The 17,459-nt window shown below is 42.7% G+C and overlaps 2 protein-coding genes across 12 annotated transcripts; both read right to left on the bottom strand.

The window, feature by feature from the left end:
• Positions 1 to 83: 83 nt before the first annotated feature.
• Positions 84 to 8,972, bottom strand: naca (nascent polypeptide associated complex subunit alpha). Of its 11 annotated transcripts, none has more exons than XM_079273721.1 (10): positions 8,913 to 8,972; positions 8,251 to 8,325; positions 3,486 to 5,023; positions 2,240 to 3,335; positions 1,571 to 1,656; positions 1,239 to 1,316; positions 991 to 1,137; positions 663 to 791; positions 451 to 573; positions 84 to 203 (listed from the first exon to the last, which is right to left on the bottom strand). In XM_079273721.1, the coding sequence occupies exons 2-10, from the start codon at positions 8,318 to 8,320 to the stop codon at positions 189 to 191; spliced, it is 3,282 nt and encodes a 1,093-aa protein (XP_079129847.1). In that variant the 5' UTR covers positions 8,321 to 8,325; positions 8,913 to 8,972; the 3' UTR covers positions 84 to 188. The 11 variants fall into 11 exon arrangements, with proteins under 11 accessions (XP_079129847.1, XP_079129848.1, XP_079129850.1 ...); XM_079273722.1 differs by having other exon boundaries at positions 3,510 to 5,023; XM_079273724.1 differs by having other exon boundaries at positions 2,240 to 3,509; positions 3,828 to 5,023.
• A 972-nt stretch (positions 8,973 to 9,944) lies between these two features.
• On the bottom strand, positions 9,945 to 14,537 carry prim1 (DNA primase subunit 1). Its single transcript, XM_079273730.1, has 13 exons — positions 14,314 to 14,537; positions 13,422 to 13,579; positions 13,210 to 13,316; positions 13,057 to 13,130; positions 12,831 to 12,967; positions 12,345 to 12,403; positions 12,078 to 12,187; positions 11,837 to 11,928; positions 11,584 to 11,716; positions 11,420 to 11,489; positions 11,221 to 11,333; positions 10,273 to 10,371; positions 9,945 to 10,187 (listed from the first exon to the last, which is right to left on the bottom strand). Exons 1-13 carry the CDS (start codon positions 14,420 to 14,422, stop codon positions 10,168 to 10,170), a joined length of 1,281 nt encoding a protein of 426 aa, XP_079129856.1. The 5' UTR covers positions 14,423 to 14,537; the 3' UTR covers positions 9,945 to 10,167.
• Positions 14,538 to 17,459: the final 2,922 nt, after the last annotated feature.

Below are 17,459 nucleotides of genomic sequence, written 5' to 3'. Positions count from 1 at the left end.
ATTTGTCATGTTTAGGGTTACCTGCTAAACCAACAGTCAATCATGCAACCAGACCACAATAAAAAAAAGTCTCCAAACCAAAACAATTTCAATTTATCATCCACAACTTTATTTCCATAATGGGTATAAATTGTATAAATGAGCTTAAATCAGCAACCTGTCTTCAACCCTTTGTTGCCAGGGTCCCATTACATCGTCAACTCCTGCAAAAGGGAACAAAAAAAGATGAATTGTCATATGTGTTGATTAGCCATTTTCCACAATATGAAGAGATTAAAGAGATACTCTCTTCTCAGGACAGAAATGTTGGCTTCAGTAAAATCAGAAGAACGAAAGTCACTGTGTTAATCATCACTGAAGAGTTCTCCTTGCTCACTCACAAAGCTCTTAGTGAGCAATTTAAATGGCTTTTTCTATAACGACTCAGCCACTTTACTACCATAATCTTACCATAATAGCATTGACAATGTCGTTGTTGTTGTTTTTCAGGGCGCGTACAGCCTTCGCTCGCGACACGTTGGCTTGTGACATAACGAGTTCGATGTCCTTGACCTCAACTCCGGTCTCATCCACCTGTAAAAATGACCCGAGTAATTATTCGTTACACGTCATGTAAAAACTGTATATTCGTTTATCTTCACTTGAATAAAACAGCATCTTACCTCTTCTTCTTCGCTTTCCTCCTGTACTGTTGGCGTCTGTGTGTTTTCCTGGATGTTTGATACAGCTTCTCCCTGGACCTTGAATTTTTCTGCGGCAGCCAGCTGGGCTTGCTGGGAAAGATCTTCGATCTAGAGAACACAAAGAGTAAAATTAAAGCTTAAGACGACATTATTTGGCAGGACACTTTCAGCAGAGAGCTTTTTGCACCATTCTGACCAACTCGGTGGATCTTTCAATCAGTATTCTGCAGCTCGAAAGGATAGTAGGATAATCAGCTCTACAAGGGATGAAGACTAAAGGTGGCTAGTATGGATGTTGGCCACATACCTTAGCTTCACCGAAGACGATGTATGTGTCTGATGCTGGGCTCTTGTAGACGTCTGGTTTGGTGATTACAAACAAGATGTTCTTTGACTTGCGAATGGTGACCCTGGTGACCCCAGTTACCTGCCTGAGACCAAGCTTTGACATTGCCTGCAAGAAACAAGTCATTTTACAAATGTGGCCAATTTAGACCGTCACAAAGGAAGAAGAGTGCAAATTAGAGTGTTTAAAACACTAAGAGCCCTCATTACCTTTCGTGCCTTCTTTTCACTACGGCTCTGTTTGGCTTTGCTGACCGGTTCCTCGTCTATTTCAGCAGCAGCCGCAAGCTGCGAGAGACACAAGATTCATCCATAGTTTACGTCCACAAAGTAAATGCATAGCGAGGAATAAGGAGTTTGATGTAACGCAAGTCATTGTGTAAACACTTTCTCTTCTCAGGACAGAAAGGGTGGCTTCAGGAGGCTCAGAAGAACGAAAGTCACTGTGTTAATCATCACTGAAGAGTAAAGGACAAACATCCGTTCTTTTCCGTTTAGGTTCATGTCAACAGAGGACATGAGATTTAAGACCAGACTCTCACCTGAGCCTGCTGCGTCTGTGTCTGTGCAGAATCCTGTTCCTCCAAATCAGGGACTGAGTCATCGCTGTCCGACTCTGTACCGGATCCTACAAACAAAAAACATTTAGCCACAATATGCCAACCATTACATACATGTATATTTGAAAGTCATAAAATATGCTGCATTAATCCTGGGGAATGAAAATAGGTTAATAGGGTTTCAAAACAGGATTTGTCTTCACCCAGGATGATCATACACCCACCTAACATTTAAATAAAATGTAAAACTGCAACAACAACCAATTGATGTTGCAAATGGGTGACTGTGACTTCAGCTATTTAACTTCAAACAGTAACCAACCGTCCTACCCAATACCACATTCAGACAATACCAGACATCCTCTTTGAGAAAATAAAGAATTTTAGACGTCCTATGATCGCACACAAAACGGCACAACATGGCAGACAGAATGCAACACAAACTGCCCGTTTCCAACAACAGAGGCCTCCATGTCAGCAACTACGTAGCATCTTCGAGAAAGGACAACATAAAATATAAAACAAAGCTGATGTACACTTCACAACCATTACTTTTTAAGAGAACAGCATATCTAAGCATCTGAGCAGTTCCCAGTTTGCAGAAGCAGTTGGAAAAACAGATGGCACAAAAGAAGAGAAAGAAGAAAATACCCTTGTCGTTCTTGATCACAGGCTCCACCTTGACTGGGGTTTTAGCAGGTGTAGGGGCAGGTTTGGGTGATGAGATGGATTCTGAAGGAGTCTTACCAATTACCTCACATTCTGGCTTAACTGGGGCCGGTTTAGCAACTGCCTCGGCAAATGTGAGTTTATGGGAAACTGGGGTAGAAACAACAGGCGCAACTGGAGTGGGTTTTAAGGGAGCAGATAAAGGCTCAGCTACTGGTTTGGCAGCGGGCTTAACAGCGTCAACGGGAGCGGGTTTAGCCTCTGCAGCTGGCTTAGCAGCCTTAACGGGAGCGGGTTTGGGCGTAGCAGCCTCAACGGGAGCGGGCTTGGCTACAACAGCTGGCTTGGCAGCCTCAACCGGAGCGGGCTTGGCAACCTCAACCGGAGCGGGCTTGGCAGCCTCAACCGGAGCGGGCTTGGCAGCCTCAACCGGAGCGGGCTTGGCAGCCTCAACCGGAGCGGGCTTGGCAGCCTCAACCGGAGCGGGCTTGGCAGCCTCAACCGGAGCGGGCGTAGCAGCCTCAACGGGAGCGGGCGTAGCAACCTCAACGGGAGCGGGCGTGGCAACCTCAACCGGAGCGGGCGTGGCAACCTCAACCGGAGCGGGCTTGGCAACCTCAACCGGAGCGGGCTTGGCAACCTCAACCGGAGCGGGCTTGGCAACCTCAACCGGAGCGGGCTTGGCAACCTCAACCGGAGCGGGCTTGGCAACCTCAACCGGAGCGGGCTTGGCAACCTCAACCGGAGCGGGCTTGGCAACCTCAACCGGAGCGGGCTTGGCAACCTCAACCGGAGCGGGCTTGGCAACCTCAACCGGAGCGGGCTTGGCAACCTCAACCGGAGCGGGCTTGGCAACCTCAACGGGAGCGGGCTTGGCAACCTCAACGGGAGCGGGCTTGGCAACCTCAACGGGAGCGGGCATGGCAACCTCAACCGGAGCGGGCTTGGCAACCTCAACGGGAGCGGGCTTGGCAACCTCAACGGGAGCGGGCTTGGCAACCTCAACGGGAGCAGGCTTGGCAACCTCAACGGGAGCGGGCTTGGCAACCTCAACGGGAGCGGGCTTGGGCTTAGCAACCTCAACGGGAGCAGGCTTGGGCTTAGCAACGGGAGCGGGCTTGGGCTTAGCAACCTCAACGGGAGCGGGCTTGGGCTTAGCAACGGGAGCGGGCGTGGCAACCTCAACGGGAGCGGGCTTGGCAACCTCAACGGGAGCGGGCTTGGCAACCTCAACGGGAGCGGGCTTGGTAACCTCAACGGGAGCGGGCTTGGGCTTAGCAACGGGAGCGGGCGTGGAAACCTCAACGGGAGCGGGCATGGCAATCTCAACGGGGGCGGGCATGGCAACCTCAACGGGGGCGGGCATGGCAACATCAACGGGAGCGGGCTTGGCAACCTCAACGGGAGCGGGCTTGGCAACCTCAACGGGAGCGGGCTTGGCAACCTCAACGGGAGCGGGCTTGGCAACCTCAACGGGAGCGGGCTTGGCAACCTCAACGGGAGCGGGCTTGGCAACCTCAACGGGAGCGGGCTTGGCAACCTCAACGGGAGCGGGCTTGGGCTTGGCAACCTCAACGGGAGCGGGCTTGGGCTTAGCAACCTCAACGGGAGCGGGCTTAGCAACGGGAGCGGGCGTGGAAACCTCAACGGGAGCGGGCTTGGCAACCTCAATGGGAGCAGGCTTGGCAACCTCAACGGGAGCAGGCTTGGCAACCTCAACGGGAGCAGGCTTGGCAACCTCAACGGGAGCGGGCTTGGCAACCTCAACGGGAGTGGGCTTGGGCTTAGCAACGGGAGCGGGCGTGGAAACCTCAACGGGAGCGGGCTTGGCAACCTCAACGGGAGCGGGCTTGGGCTTAGCAACCTCAACGGGAGCGGGCTTGGGCTTAGCAACGGGAGCGGGCGTGGAAACCTCAACGGGAGCGGGCTTGGCAACCTCAACGGGAGCGGGCTTGGCAACCTCAACGGGAGCGGGCTTGGCAACCTCAAAGGGAGCGGGCTTGGCAACCTCAACGGGAGCAGGCTTGGCAACCTCAACGGGAGCAGGCTTGGCAACCTCAACGGGAGTGGGCTTGGCAACCTCAACGGGAGCAGGTTTGGGTTGGGTTGCTACCTTAATAACCTCTACAGAGCGTGCAGGTTCTGGCATTTTAATTGTCTTCTCGGGTGGGATAAGTGGAGGGAGATCATCATCAGAAGCTACAATAACAGCAGATTTTGATGAAGCAGTCTTAAACTCAACTGATGTGGGGGGGCTAGATGCAAGAGTATCTAAAAATGAAACCGGAGCTGCCACTGCAGGCTTTGAGGTAACTTTAAAAGCAGCTGGGGCTGCAACCAGCTTTGCAGCAGCTGCAGGTTTAGCATCAACTACAGTTTTCTTGGAGTTAGCCTCTACTGGCTTTTCAATCACTGGTGTCACCTTGCACACCACAGGGGAAGGAACAGGCACAAAGGCCTCTCCTTTCTTAGCTTTTCCTTGTTTGCCAGCCTTGACAATTTTTGGGGTGAAGCTTTTAGCCTGATTAGCAGAAGAGCTGCCAGGTGAGGAAGCTAGGGGAGATTGCACAGCTGACAGGGGGGTAGTGGAAGAAGTGGATTTTGGTGAGGTGGGAGAGGAGGCAGACATAGAGGAGCGTTTTCTTCTGCCAGGGACAGCCTTTGGGGCAGAAAAGCCCGGCGCACTCTTGGCATTTTTGCCTTTGGGCTTTGCAGGGCCAGAAGCTGCCTGAGGTTTCTGGGAGGAAGCTGGGGCAGGAGGTGCAGCTGAATAGAAAAATCAATATTTCAATTTTTGGACGGGAAAAGGGGAGGTCGCACTCATGCGGGTTAAATGATCACAAACCAAGACGCAATCTCTTTGCTTAGGGTTAGGAAAAGAACACACCTGTCTAACTTTAGAGTTTGATGCAAAACACCACTCGATGCACAGTCCATACTACTTACTTCCAAAAAAGAAATCCACATTCTGCATTTAGTCAAGATGCAATTAAGACAAACGGGAAAATCCTATTTGCAATACACATATCACCACATCATGATGATGCATAAACACACCAGCTATTGTTCCACTGAACTGATGCTTCAAGGTAGAACTGACCAACCATTAGATGAAAGTACAGTTAAGTATTTCCTCTCAAATAAAACATACCACAATGGATACAAATGTAACTACAGTCAAAAAAAGAAAGCAGTTCCTGACCATGCGTCATAAAAGGGAAATAAAAAGACTGATATCTACACCGTTAGCATAGATATCACTGAGACAAAAATATTGTAAAAAAAATGGACTACACCACCACATAAAAGAAGAAAACCAGAAGGAATCAGACGCATTGAACCTTTGTCCATTTGAACTTGTAACGCTCATGTTACCACCTGGAAAAAAGATCTGCCTAACCCGATCAAAAAAAGCTCATTGAAATGATCGCGACAAAAAGTAGGGAGAGGGGAGTGCTTGCTTATCAGGACAAACCAACCTGACAGGTGGCAAGTGGAATGAGGTGGTCGTTCACGTTTGGAGGACTCCTTTGACTGAATGGCCATGGGGAGAATTGTTACAGCTTCTTTCTTCTCAAGATCCTCTTTCTGAGTAGCCACGTTGACATTCACTTTAATAGGCAATACTTTATCTTCAGCGGCATCCGGGCAAAGATTCATCGACTCTTCTACCTCAGTCACTGGGGCATCCGTTGCCTTCACACCGTTTGCAATGACATCTTCAGGAGCAGATGGTTTTGGATCATCAGGAATTTCTTCTGCCACTGCACTAGGCTCGTCCTCAGGGACTTTTGGTTCAACAGAAATCTGCTCCGGCTCTTGGCTGGCCGATTCTTCAGCAGCAACAACAGACTCCTGACTTTGTACCTCTACAGTTGGAGCGGCAGCATGTGGCTCCTCTGAGGAAACAATGGGAGTATCAGCAAAAGGCACAGGCTCTTCAGGAACTGGCAGGTCAGCCGAGGCCCCTGCTGGGTCAGCAGTTTTGGGTTGTTGTGGGTCAAGCGTTGCCGCCAACTCAGTCCCTTCAGTAAGCTCAGTCTTTTCTTCAGTTGCAGCTACGCCATTTGCTTGATCACCAGTAGTCTGAACACTAGCTTCTTCTGGGGAGTCCGCCTCTTGAGCAGGAACAGAGGTTTCTGGAGGATTCTCCAGTGGGATTGTTTTGCTCACAGGAATGGCCATCTCAGGAGGAGCAGAACTCAATACTCCTACAGCTGATTAAGGAAAAGCAACAGGAGTAACAGGGGGAAGGGGCAATCACAGTAAGTGTTCGGGGAGCAATTCTAATTCAACGGAAATTTTAAAGAGCTTCAGGAATACACCATGAAGTGAGAAAGAAATCGTGCTCCACATGGACAGAAACGATGAGTTTGTGAAAAGTTAATCGACGTGTTATCGGCTCTTGGTTTGACAAAGTTGAAAAGGTGGGGGGTGTTAGGTGCAGTTAAGAAAAACCCCCATGCAGCGTCCATGTGAGATAAACACCAGAAGATCAATGCACAACTTTGCATGAAAATAAGCTATGCATATATTTACTAAAGCCTTGAATTGTTTAGACAGCACAGTGTGTGTCCCATTATTGTAATGCTCCATAACAAAGTCTACGAAGCCAAAACGTAACATCCAAAATCCCTTTGAAATCCATTTCAAAAACCCTTTCATTCTAAGATGAGAGCATTGTAATGGTGTTGTGAAAAGATGCTGGCAAAAACACAATCCCTATGAAATAATGCCCCATCATGTGACCTTATTTTAAGTAGTGTCCAGTAATGACCATCCCAGGTTAAAGAAGGGCTATAACATTATGGCCAAAATGACGATAAAGACTCTTTCGACTGTCACGCCGGGAGCACCATTTCTTCCCACAGGGAGAGCGGGCAGAGCAGGCACAAGTCCACAGCCCCGGCGCACAGCCAGGTCCAGACGAGGGGCGCTGTAAAGCTTAGTCTGGGGCACGAACGTCAACATCGCAGGCCATCGTGCTCATTTAATTGTGGGAAGCCAAAATTGTGATCGCTATTAATATTAGATCAACTGTGCAGCCCTAAGTTGACGCTGCATCAGTATTTTTCCTAACCATTGTTATTTAGGACAAGCATTTATTGAAATGAGAAATCTGTGATCCGAGTCTTTTGTTGCAATGGAGTTTGCATTTCCAAACAATAACGTGATGTTATGTCCACAGTCTCCAGTGCGAGCACAAAAATGTATCAAAACAATGAGAAGTATGCGGAAATCTTTTTTTAACCAGCACGCTAACCTGATACTCAAACATCCAGGATTACAGATGTGTTTGAGTATCAGGCAAATACATTGATCACTTTTAACCAGTTAATACCTAATTTTGGTGAAAAAGGGAACAATTTACAATATTCTGACTTTCAAAAGATGTCCACCATTATGCAAAGTATGCTTTGGTGCCAGTTTATCACTTTAAAAAATAACTTGAACACATTTACCATACTAATAACAATATACGTTGAGTTTATTTGAATAGCTCAAAGTAAATAGGCAACTTTTAATCAATGCAAAGTGGGTTGACGGCATTTTTTTGTGCACAGGGAAAACAATACACACAACACCATGCATTGTGTGCTAAATCCAGTTGTCAGTGCAAGTCACCAAACACCATTGTGAGTTTGAGTACATACAAAGAGGGGTCCTGGATTACTCTTTTCAAACCAAGGCAAACAATATTACCACTGCCGATCCCTCAGTGGGCAAACTACTGTTACAAATATCTCAACACATGGCCGGTGACAGTCAAAATAACAGTCACCTGTTACATCAGCTCAGTGTCTGGCCAGCTGAGTCAACTCCATGAACCAAATAACCGTCCAATCATCCATTATTGTTCCCCTTACTCAACAAATAACCTCCCATAGACGGCCATTTGTTGAACATGTCACCCCGTTCGTTGAGTTCCAGGACCCCATTGTTTTAATTTGCATGTTACATGCACGTTGAAGAGAAGTTTTAGATATACGAACCGGTCTCCACTTGAGGCTGCTGCATCTCCTGCTCGGTAACTGGGACCGTTTCTGTGGCTTCACCAGGCATGGTTGCTAGAGAGGAAATTAACAGTTTATTAGCTCAAAGCTAAAATCATTGTAAACTACTAGTTGTGCAAAAGAAAACGTAGGCAAGATAACGTATGTGACATTTAGCGGATTAGCACGGAGTAGTGAGCCCATTCAGACTGACTTGCAGCTGGTTGAACAGGTGACTGAGCCCATGCTTTAGCTCCCTACCCTCTATTGGAGCAACATTTAGCTAACGTTAGCTTCTGTTAGCTAACTGCTATAAACAGGCTTAACGAGCGGGGGAAGCTAACGACAAGTAACACAACCTACCATTACATTTTACCAAGATTTAAAGTTGTCACACAATTGAACCCTCACACAAAGTCTCACAGCTCACTGAGGCCCTGAACAGCCTGCTAGTAAACTGGGAAGTCATCATGTTCCCCCCATTTTGAGCAGGTAATCAGCGGTACAACGGGACTTATATCAGAGAACCGAGGGACGAAAGTGGACACATATCTGTACGGGCCTGATGACACTACTTTACTTTAACGTATGAAACATTAAATACAGACGGGAATATATGAAAAACGGCTGGATGATGTTGGATTATCAGCGGAGATACTCACCAACTCAGGAAGCTATATCCAAGATGGCTGTGAGAGAGAACGTCTGACCTCAGCTTCACGGTAATATCCGGTTTAGAGGAGCACTTTCTACTTCCGGGTTATTTAAAAGGCAAAGTCAGTCTTTTTTTTTACCATAGAAAAATTCTAATCACATCCATATACAGTAATATTAAAGACGTTGGCTTCTTGAAAAAAACGACATTTTACTAAACTACAATACATTACATTTTGAGTGTTTGTACTTGCCTATTTTATGCTACTTTATAGTTTATCTTCTACGAATGTCAGTCAAGCCAACTGTTACTACAAAACAGGCGACAGCTGGTTTGAGTAAAAGCAGTAATAAAACAATGTAAAAACACACCACAGCAAGTAAAACAAGCAGACATTAAAAACATCTACATTTGTACAGAATGCAAAATGTACTTTTCATAACAGCGTAATTGATCAATCTGGAGGTCATTTAAACTACTTTATATACATACCGTTGGGAAGATTAGTCTATACAGTGTATCACTGTCCATAAGAAGATTTTATGTTTCATATGTAAAACCTATATCTGAAAGTCACTATATTATTAGATAAATTGTAGTAAATTTGCTGAGTAACATTGCAGCACTGTATACAGAGAACATTAGTGGAAGTTTAAACAGAGATTCCAATTAAAAGCACACCCATGCTGGGAATACAAGACATAAAGCTTTACACTGTTGTTTGTGGCAAAACCTCAATAACATTAGTATTTACAGGCCAGATACAAACAATGTACACTAGATGCCTCAACGAAACCTGGATGACTGCAGTTAAGGAGCAAATTAACCCCACTAACACTGGAGAACTAAAACCCTAATTTATGAATAATATATTACAACTATAAACAGACTCCATCAGCCACATATTTATCAGTGAGAAATATTATTTATCAAATGAACAAACTAACCTAGCTGCTTGCTATTCCAGTTAACAAAACGTAAATCTGCAAAACGTCTTGTGGTCTTAATAAAAGTCACTTGATTACAAGATTTCGAAAAAGTTGAAATATCAAATTTATTTTCACAAATGACTGTACAATAGAAAAAGAACAGGCAAACAACATGACATTGGTATTCTTGAGTAAGGAGATCGTTTGCATATATTTTGTTTATGAATGCATTATTACAGAGTCTCTGATGAGTGAAATTAAACACATTAGATTAAGTAATAAGGAGCTATTAACAATGTGTCTTCTGCATCACGTCCTGATTGTTGATCCAGTTCAGAAGTCTTTCTGAAGATCTAAAAATAAAATAAAATGCATTACATGAAAGAACTTCTTAAAAGTCTCTCTGCCCTCATTTCATCCACTGCGAATAATACGGACCACTTTTTTTGAGAAGTTCTCCTTTCCACGAGCGAGCCAACCCATCCAGAAACTGTTCAAAGTATTTCACATACTTCGCCAGGCTGGTTCGTTTGTAATCTGTCAAGAAAAGAACAATCAGTGAGCTTTAGAATAAACTAAAGATCCCTGGGTTCTCATTGGTAGTTAGGGTACAAATTAAATCATCCTGCTTTTAACGACTAATTATTACAATAAAACATGAATTTGATGAGTCCTATCCTATCTCACAATTGGAAGAGAAGCACATGATGCCTCACACATTTGTACAGTAACGGCAGTGTATTTTCATATTGAATTAAGGCTCATGATGGTGAGAACCGAATTCAGTTTTCTGTTAAATATTGTCTTGTATTTACATGTTTAACTTTAAGCATATCTGTTTCTACTTTGAATGTTACAAGGATGTTGTTGTTATTTGTTGTAGTAAGAAATGCACGTAAGTGACAGACTGCCGTCACTTTAAGGACACTTTGCGACAGTTAGTTACGGTTGTGAGTAATATCTGAAGCAGAATGGCGCGGCACAGTTTTCCGAATGTGTTATGAAACGTCTCATATGGAACGATCTACGTGGATTAAGTTGTGGATAACCTGTGGATCCTTAAAGTATGTCCAGGTAATCGGCGCGCCTTTAGGAAGAAAGGAAGTTGTTTGACTACCGTAACTTGTACGAAGGAAATTGGATCAATAAAAACACGTATTGCTTTTCGGTGTCGGTGTGAGCTACGTGCTTAGGACCAGAAACACGCGTCAACTTAAGGTTTACATTCTGCTAAAGGTTTGGACGCTACAATGATGTCACAGTTGATGGACCACGTTTGCCTCATTTTGAGACAGAAATTCTTTTTCCAGATTACCTCGTGTTGACCTACTTATAAGCGCTTCTGTGTGATACAATGAGCCTGAAATTTAGCTTTCACAATCTCACCTCTGATCTTTCGTCTCTCGGCTGCGTCCTTCTCGTTTTCCTTCTCCTTGGTGTCCTCGGACTTCTCTTCGTCTTCGCCTGTCCTCGGTCGATCCAGCTCCTCACAGATCTGACTGGAAAATAAATTAAAAAAAGTAACAACATCATCTCTGACGACCATCAAACGCTGCACACAGCAGAGCATTCAATTATTGCTCACCTGATTGTGGGCACAGCAAAAGGATCAAACGTCTCTAATTCTTTGAGGTCCATGGGAACAGAAATGCGCCCTGGCCAGGGTTGAAACGAGAGAAGCCACAGTAAGACCGTCTGTGGTGTATCCACCACGCCATCTTGATCAAATCCCATTAGATCTACGCTCACCTGTTTTGGGGTGGACACTGAAGGGGCTCTTCAGCAAATGGTTCACCCCTTTACTGACGTTCACGTCGAGCCGCGGGTAACAATACTGCAGCATGATTTCTTTCTCAAAGTATTGGCCCTTTTTGGAAGTGCCCTGGGGGAAGAGAGATTACATCATTGTGCGTGTGTTCATTATAAGCAGTCTAGCTGTAATATTAAAAAAATTAATTCAGGGTTAAACAACTCATCATGCGATGCGAGCAGAATTACCAACCTGTTTCCTTTTGGCTTGATCCTTCACCAGCTTCCAACGGTTCTCTGGTTTCTTCTCGTTTTGGAAGTCCTGCTGTAATTCTTTTCTTACATGTAAAAGCTGGAGTTAAGGTCAAGTCTACTTAGTTTCACAAAGGTTTTAACCAAACAGAAAAAGAGATCATGCTCTCTTATTTCAGAATCACATTTCAGAGAAAGAAAACTATTTTTTTCTCTCCACCCTTTAGCTAAAAAAAGGATATCTTCCGGCATGAGCGCCAACACTTTGTCTACAGATTCCTTGCAGCCCAGTATGTCCTGTTCCTGTAGTGCGTACCGGGGAAAGTATCGCTCCACCAACGTCAGTGACTCCCTGTTGACATCACAGGTACAAGACTCTTAAACTCATGAAGCTGCAAGATCTCAGAGGAGGCAACCTCAATGACAGTTGTCACATTTAGAGACAAACAGAACAAACTCAGCTACAGCTTCAAAAGTGACCGTCACTCTGAAAAGGGTCGGATTCTTACCTGATGAAAGGATGAATTGGATCTGTGAGCACAACTTTCTTCACCGTCTCGTCACCCCCCTAAAAAACAGCAGTTAATAGAACATCACAAAAAATTAACTTAGCGGTTATGTGAAGAGAATAAAAAAATAAATATCAGACATATCTAGTCAGAGAAAAAGCAGTTTTTGAATATTCTTGTCACGTGTGTGTATGTATGTATGTATGTATGTATGTATGTATGTATGTATGTATGTATGTATGTATGTATGTATATATATATATATATTCTTTCATTACCTCGAAAATATTAATTTTTTTAAACTGTAATTTTGTGTTACTTATCGGCCGTCAAATGTGCAAGTTTATCTGAAATAAGACTAATGTTTTGGTTGGGCACTGTTTTACCTGAGACAAACACTCTGATACACACAATGCTGAATGCAAAACTCTGTTGCTAATAACTAGATCTGTTATAATCATCTATAAAAAGGTAAAATACTGTTACCTTAACCAGGCTAAGGTATTCTGCAACTGCAGAGCGCGCTGCTACAGAGAGCTTCCTGGCAGCTTCATCACACACCCAGCAATGCACTCCTCTTCTGCCGGAATAAACCCACAGCAGCTGCTGGAAACCAAAGTCATCTAGAAAATTGAAAAATTGAAAAAAAATTGAAATGTGTTTGATGATAATTCAGCAGAAAATCGAAGATAACGTGCCACAAGAAACCAACCTCGAAGAGCTCTGTCTAGGATGCGGATGGCGATGGTCATCAGGATCCAGCACTTGCAGCAAATGTCTGCAGCACTAATATGATAGTTTATGTTAGCTCAGTCACTGTCATGACACGCTGAATTGAACAAAATAAACCACGTGAAGAACTCACCTGCAGCAGCTTCTGACATCATCATAATCAGTCATATCGATATCAAACACCAGCTCCTTCTCCAGTGCATGGAAGGTTCCTGACTTCACTGTGTTGTGTTGATTGGGCTGTGGGTGACAAACAGATTTATCCATGATCGGTCTCTGCTGATATACACACACACACAAACACACTCGCGTGTGCGCGCAACAGAAGATGCATACAAGTCTCACCCTGTGACTGTAAATGGCTCCGATGTCAATCTTGTACGGGTTCATCTTCAGCATTTCCTTCTCCAGTTCGGCCTGCGTGCTGAACGACTGGTAGCGGACATAGATGTCATCTTTGAGTGTGAAGGAGAACTCTCGATTCTGAAAGTAGTTCTTCTGCACTGAGGTTGTAGAAGAAAACACAATATATATACACACATATATACATATACATATATATACACACATATATATACATATACATACATACATACATACATACATACATATATATACACATGTATATATACATATATACATATACACATATATATACATACATACATACATACACATACATACATACATACATATATAGCGGAAGAATATACACATATATACACATATACATATACATACACATACATATATATACATACATATATATATATATACATATACATACATATACATACATATATATATATATACATATACATACATATATATATATATATATATATATATATATATATACATACATACATACATACATACACATACATACATACATACATATATAGCGGAAGAATATACACATATATACACATATACATATACATACATATACATATACATACACATACATATATATACATACATATATATATATATACATACATACATATACATACATATATATATATATATATACATACATACATATATACATATATACATACATACATACACACTAGCCGAAAGAGGACACCATGTTGGACAAGACAGACAGTAAAGTACACAATGTTACTAACATATGCAGCCAGCTATATCACAGATAACAAACCACTGGTTAACGCTGCAGTCTTTTAACTAATAACGTTACTACTTTAGCTAGCTTAACCAGGATACTCACCTCCTCCATAGTTCAGCCAGCGATAATACTGGGAGAAGGGGAACAGCCGTCGGTAGTAAAGCGGCAATAAATCCGGTAAACAGGCTGAGTCGTAATTCGGGGATGACATTATTTGACAATAAAGCACAGTTAGCCCTTGTATAAGTACGTTAAACTGCCAAAAATAAGATAGCTTTCTACTGCTACACGCTTACAGTTCTGTGTGTTGTTTAACGCCAAGTGTCGCGCGGGAAACCTCTCAAGCAGAGGAGAGAGAACAAATGAAAATGAGGATGATCCCATGACGTCATCGATAACCGGAAGTGAAGCCGGAAGTCTCGCCGACTGAAGGTTATGGGACGTGTAGTCATTTGACTCTGTTTCGACGCAATGAAATTAATGCAACAAATACAAATAAATGGGAGAAAAAAATAACGTTAGAGAGAGATAAATATAAATAAAATGGGGAGGGCAAGTTATATGTTTACACTTTAAAATAAAATCTCAATTAATTTCAAAAAAGAGGAAAACAATGGACTTACTGTCTATATATGTATGTAGAACTTAGCTATTATCACAACATTGTTACATAAATACCAACCCAAAATTGGCATTGCCTTGAAATCAAGAAAATATATTTTGAATGACCATGTCAACTACCGTACTAGGCTGCAAGTTACATCAGCCATCCAGTCTACACTGTAAACGAGACAATATAATTCATACAATGATAAAATAAATTAATAAAATATAATACAACTATGGGGAAATCTTATAATATAAGCTTCATCACAAAGATAAACTACAGTGAGTACATTTTTTTGTGTTAAAAAAAATACATCCATATATAAATAATTAAACGTATTGATCTGCTGTGAATTTGGGGGAAACCTTCAAGACTCATGACACCTGCTAAATACTGTCAGCACCTCAGATCTTTCTTTTTAGAAATCTGTTTCAGAGAAGTATTCTACAATCTCTCCAGCAACAACAACAAAAATACTGTATCCTATTAAATGTGTTGTGATTTCTTTGTTAAGACTGTAATTTATTCTATTCACCTTTAGAGGGCAGTATAGTTTCATTAGAATATTTACAGAGTTGCCACACTGAGCCCTGTTGCAGGGAAAGTGATGGTAATTTCCATCATGGCAGATAAATGGTACTGAAACACTCATGAACATTTATTTTCTTAAGCCGACGGGAAGAAAATACAGTCAAAATAAAAGATGAGTGAAGATTACACAGGAAAGATGTGAAAAACAAAATAGGACACCTCCCTGGTTTTAGAGATGACCGGATGCAGCGCCAGATGTGCTTACGTTTTCACACAACTGTCTATTATTGTTTCTTTTTGGCTAAATTGATCAAATTTATGCCATTCCCTCTTCATTCAGATACACTTGTATGCAATGCACAATGACACCCTTTGCTCTGACATTTGAAAAGGGCACTTTGGCAGTAGTGGTACCCCTTTTTGTCCTATACCCACTAGTCACACAGTCCAGTGGCAACACTGATTGCTTAATAATGAGGTGTCTTTTTTTACTGTTGTATTTCCAACCAACCAGAGTATCAAACTCCATCTGACTGAAGTGGCGCTGTTCACACTGAAGGTTGAGGTCTGAGCAGCGATAAGAGCTCTTCTCAGTTGTACTTCTGATTTAAAATACCAGTCGCCCTTTGTACCGTGTCTTTACATTAAATGTGAGTTGTGTACTCATTGTATTCATTCTGGCTCATCTCCTAACTTGTTCATTGTTGTCATTAAATCGTCTCTCTATAAATTCTTAATTTCACACAAATGGAAATCTTTAAAATGGCAAGACATTTCGTATATAAAACTTTTTTTATCTTCTATTTTCTACATCTTAACTTGCAGCATGTGAAATGTAAGTATGTAGCTTTTAACAACAAAACTATATTAATGTTCCAAAAAATATATTTTTCTAGCACAACTGACGAACCTTGACACTTCCATTCTCATGCACTCCAGTTAATCCATTTAGTTTTTTTTACTGTTGTCAGACAGGATGCTGACAGTGAGTACTGTCTTTCCAATTACCCAACCGTGAATGTGAAATACCTGTGTTCACAAACTACTTTCCCCTCTGCAGCGTCGCTGAACTGTGTTATGTTCAAGAGCAATTAATGGACAAGCATGCCAATACATTTCCACTTGATGATTGCACTTGTGTTTATGGTAATATTCTTTAATCATACCATGATTTACATAATGAAAAAGCTCTCAACCACGTCTTTCTTGAATGATGCAAATTATTTCGCTGCAAGCCAAAGGGGGGATGTGGTTAGACCTTTCTTTGAAATTATCTGAAATGGAATATGGGATTAACACTGACTCAGCCACACTGTTTGCAATTTTGGTGCAAATGAATGCACATGGCGTGCAGTAGAGTAGCTCCTAAACTACGGTTGTACTTGAGCTTTCCTGGCATAACAGATACTGCTTACAAACATCCACTGACACACACACACACACACACACACAGAGTCGGGTTTCTGTCACTTCAGATCACATTTAATGACTAGCATTAATTTCCTGGAGACTTACTCTAACCATAACCACTTGCCTCAACCTAACCTTACCCAAACCTTCAACCAAGTCTTCATCCTAAAATTAAATAACATTATGGGGATTTGCATTTTGTCCCCAAAAGGAAGTAGAGGCCCCAGATGTATGTCCTCACAACATGAGTAACACACACACACACACACACACACACACACGAACACTAAATGTCAGTTAGGTAAGGTGAAACACGGGGTGAAAATGTAACTTTCAGCAGTGTCTGACAAATGTATAGGTCAGACAGTCCTCAGGTGTCCATGGAGCATGTAGGCCAGCACTATAGGTCATCATGTTCGCTGTACAGGAGGAGTTTGAGGATGATATAAAAGTCACTGCATTTTCAAATTACCAAAGTGTGCCACCATCTCAGAGTTTTCTCGTCTTTAATCAAGAAACCACTTGTGGATACAGTAAAACATCCTCTCAACCTCAGTCTGCAAGGATCAAATAACCAAACACTGTTGGATGGTGCAGATGAATGATAAAGTCTATCAGGAATGTCCTTATGGTGTTAAATTATCTTTAAAGAAATAGTTTGTCAATTTTCATGAAAATATGCTGAATTACATTCTTTCCA

Source organism: Melanostigma gelatinosum (genome assembly GCF_949748355.1).
Source record: "Melanostigma gelatinosum genome assembly, chromosome: 8".
NCBI lineage: Eukaryota > Metazoa > Chordata > Actinopteri > Perciformes > Zoarcidae > Melanostigma > Melanostigma gelatinosum.
The sequence above is the reverse complement of the archived record's forward strand: the minus strand, read 5'-3'. Positions and strand labels throughout refer to the sequence as shown.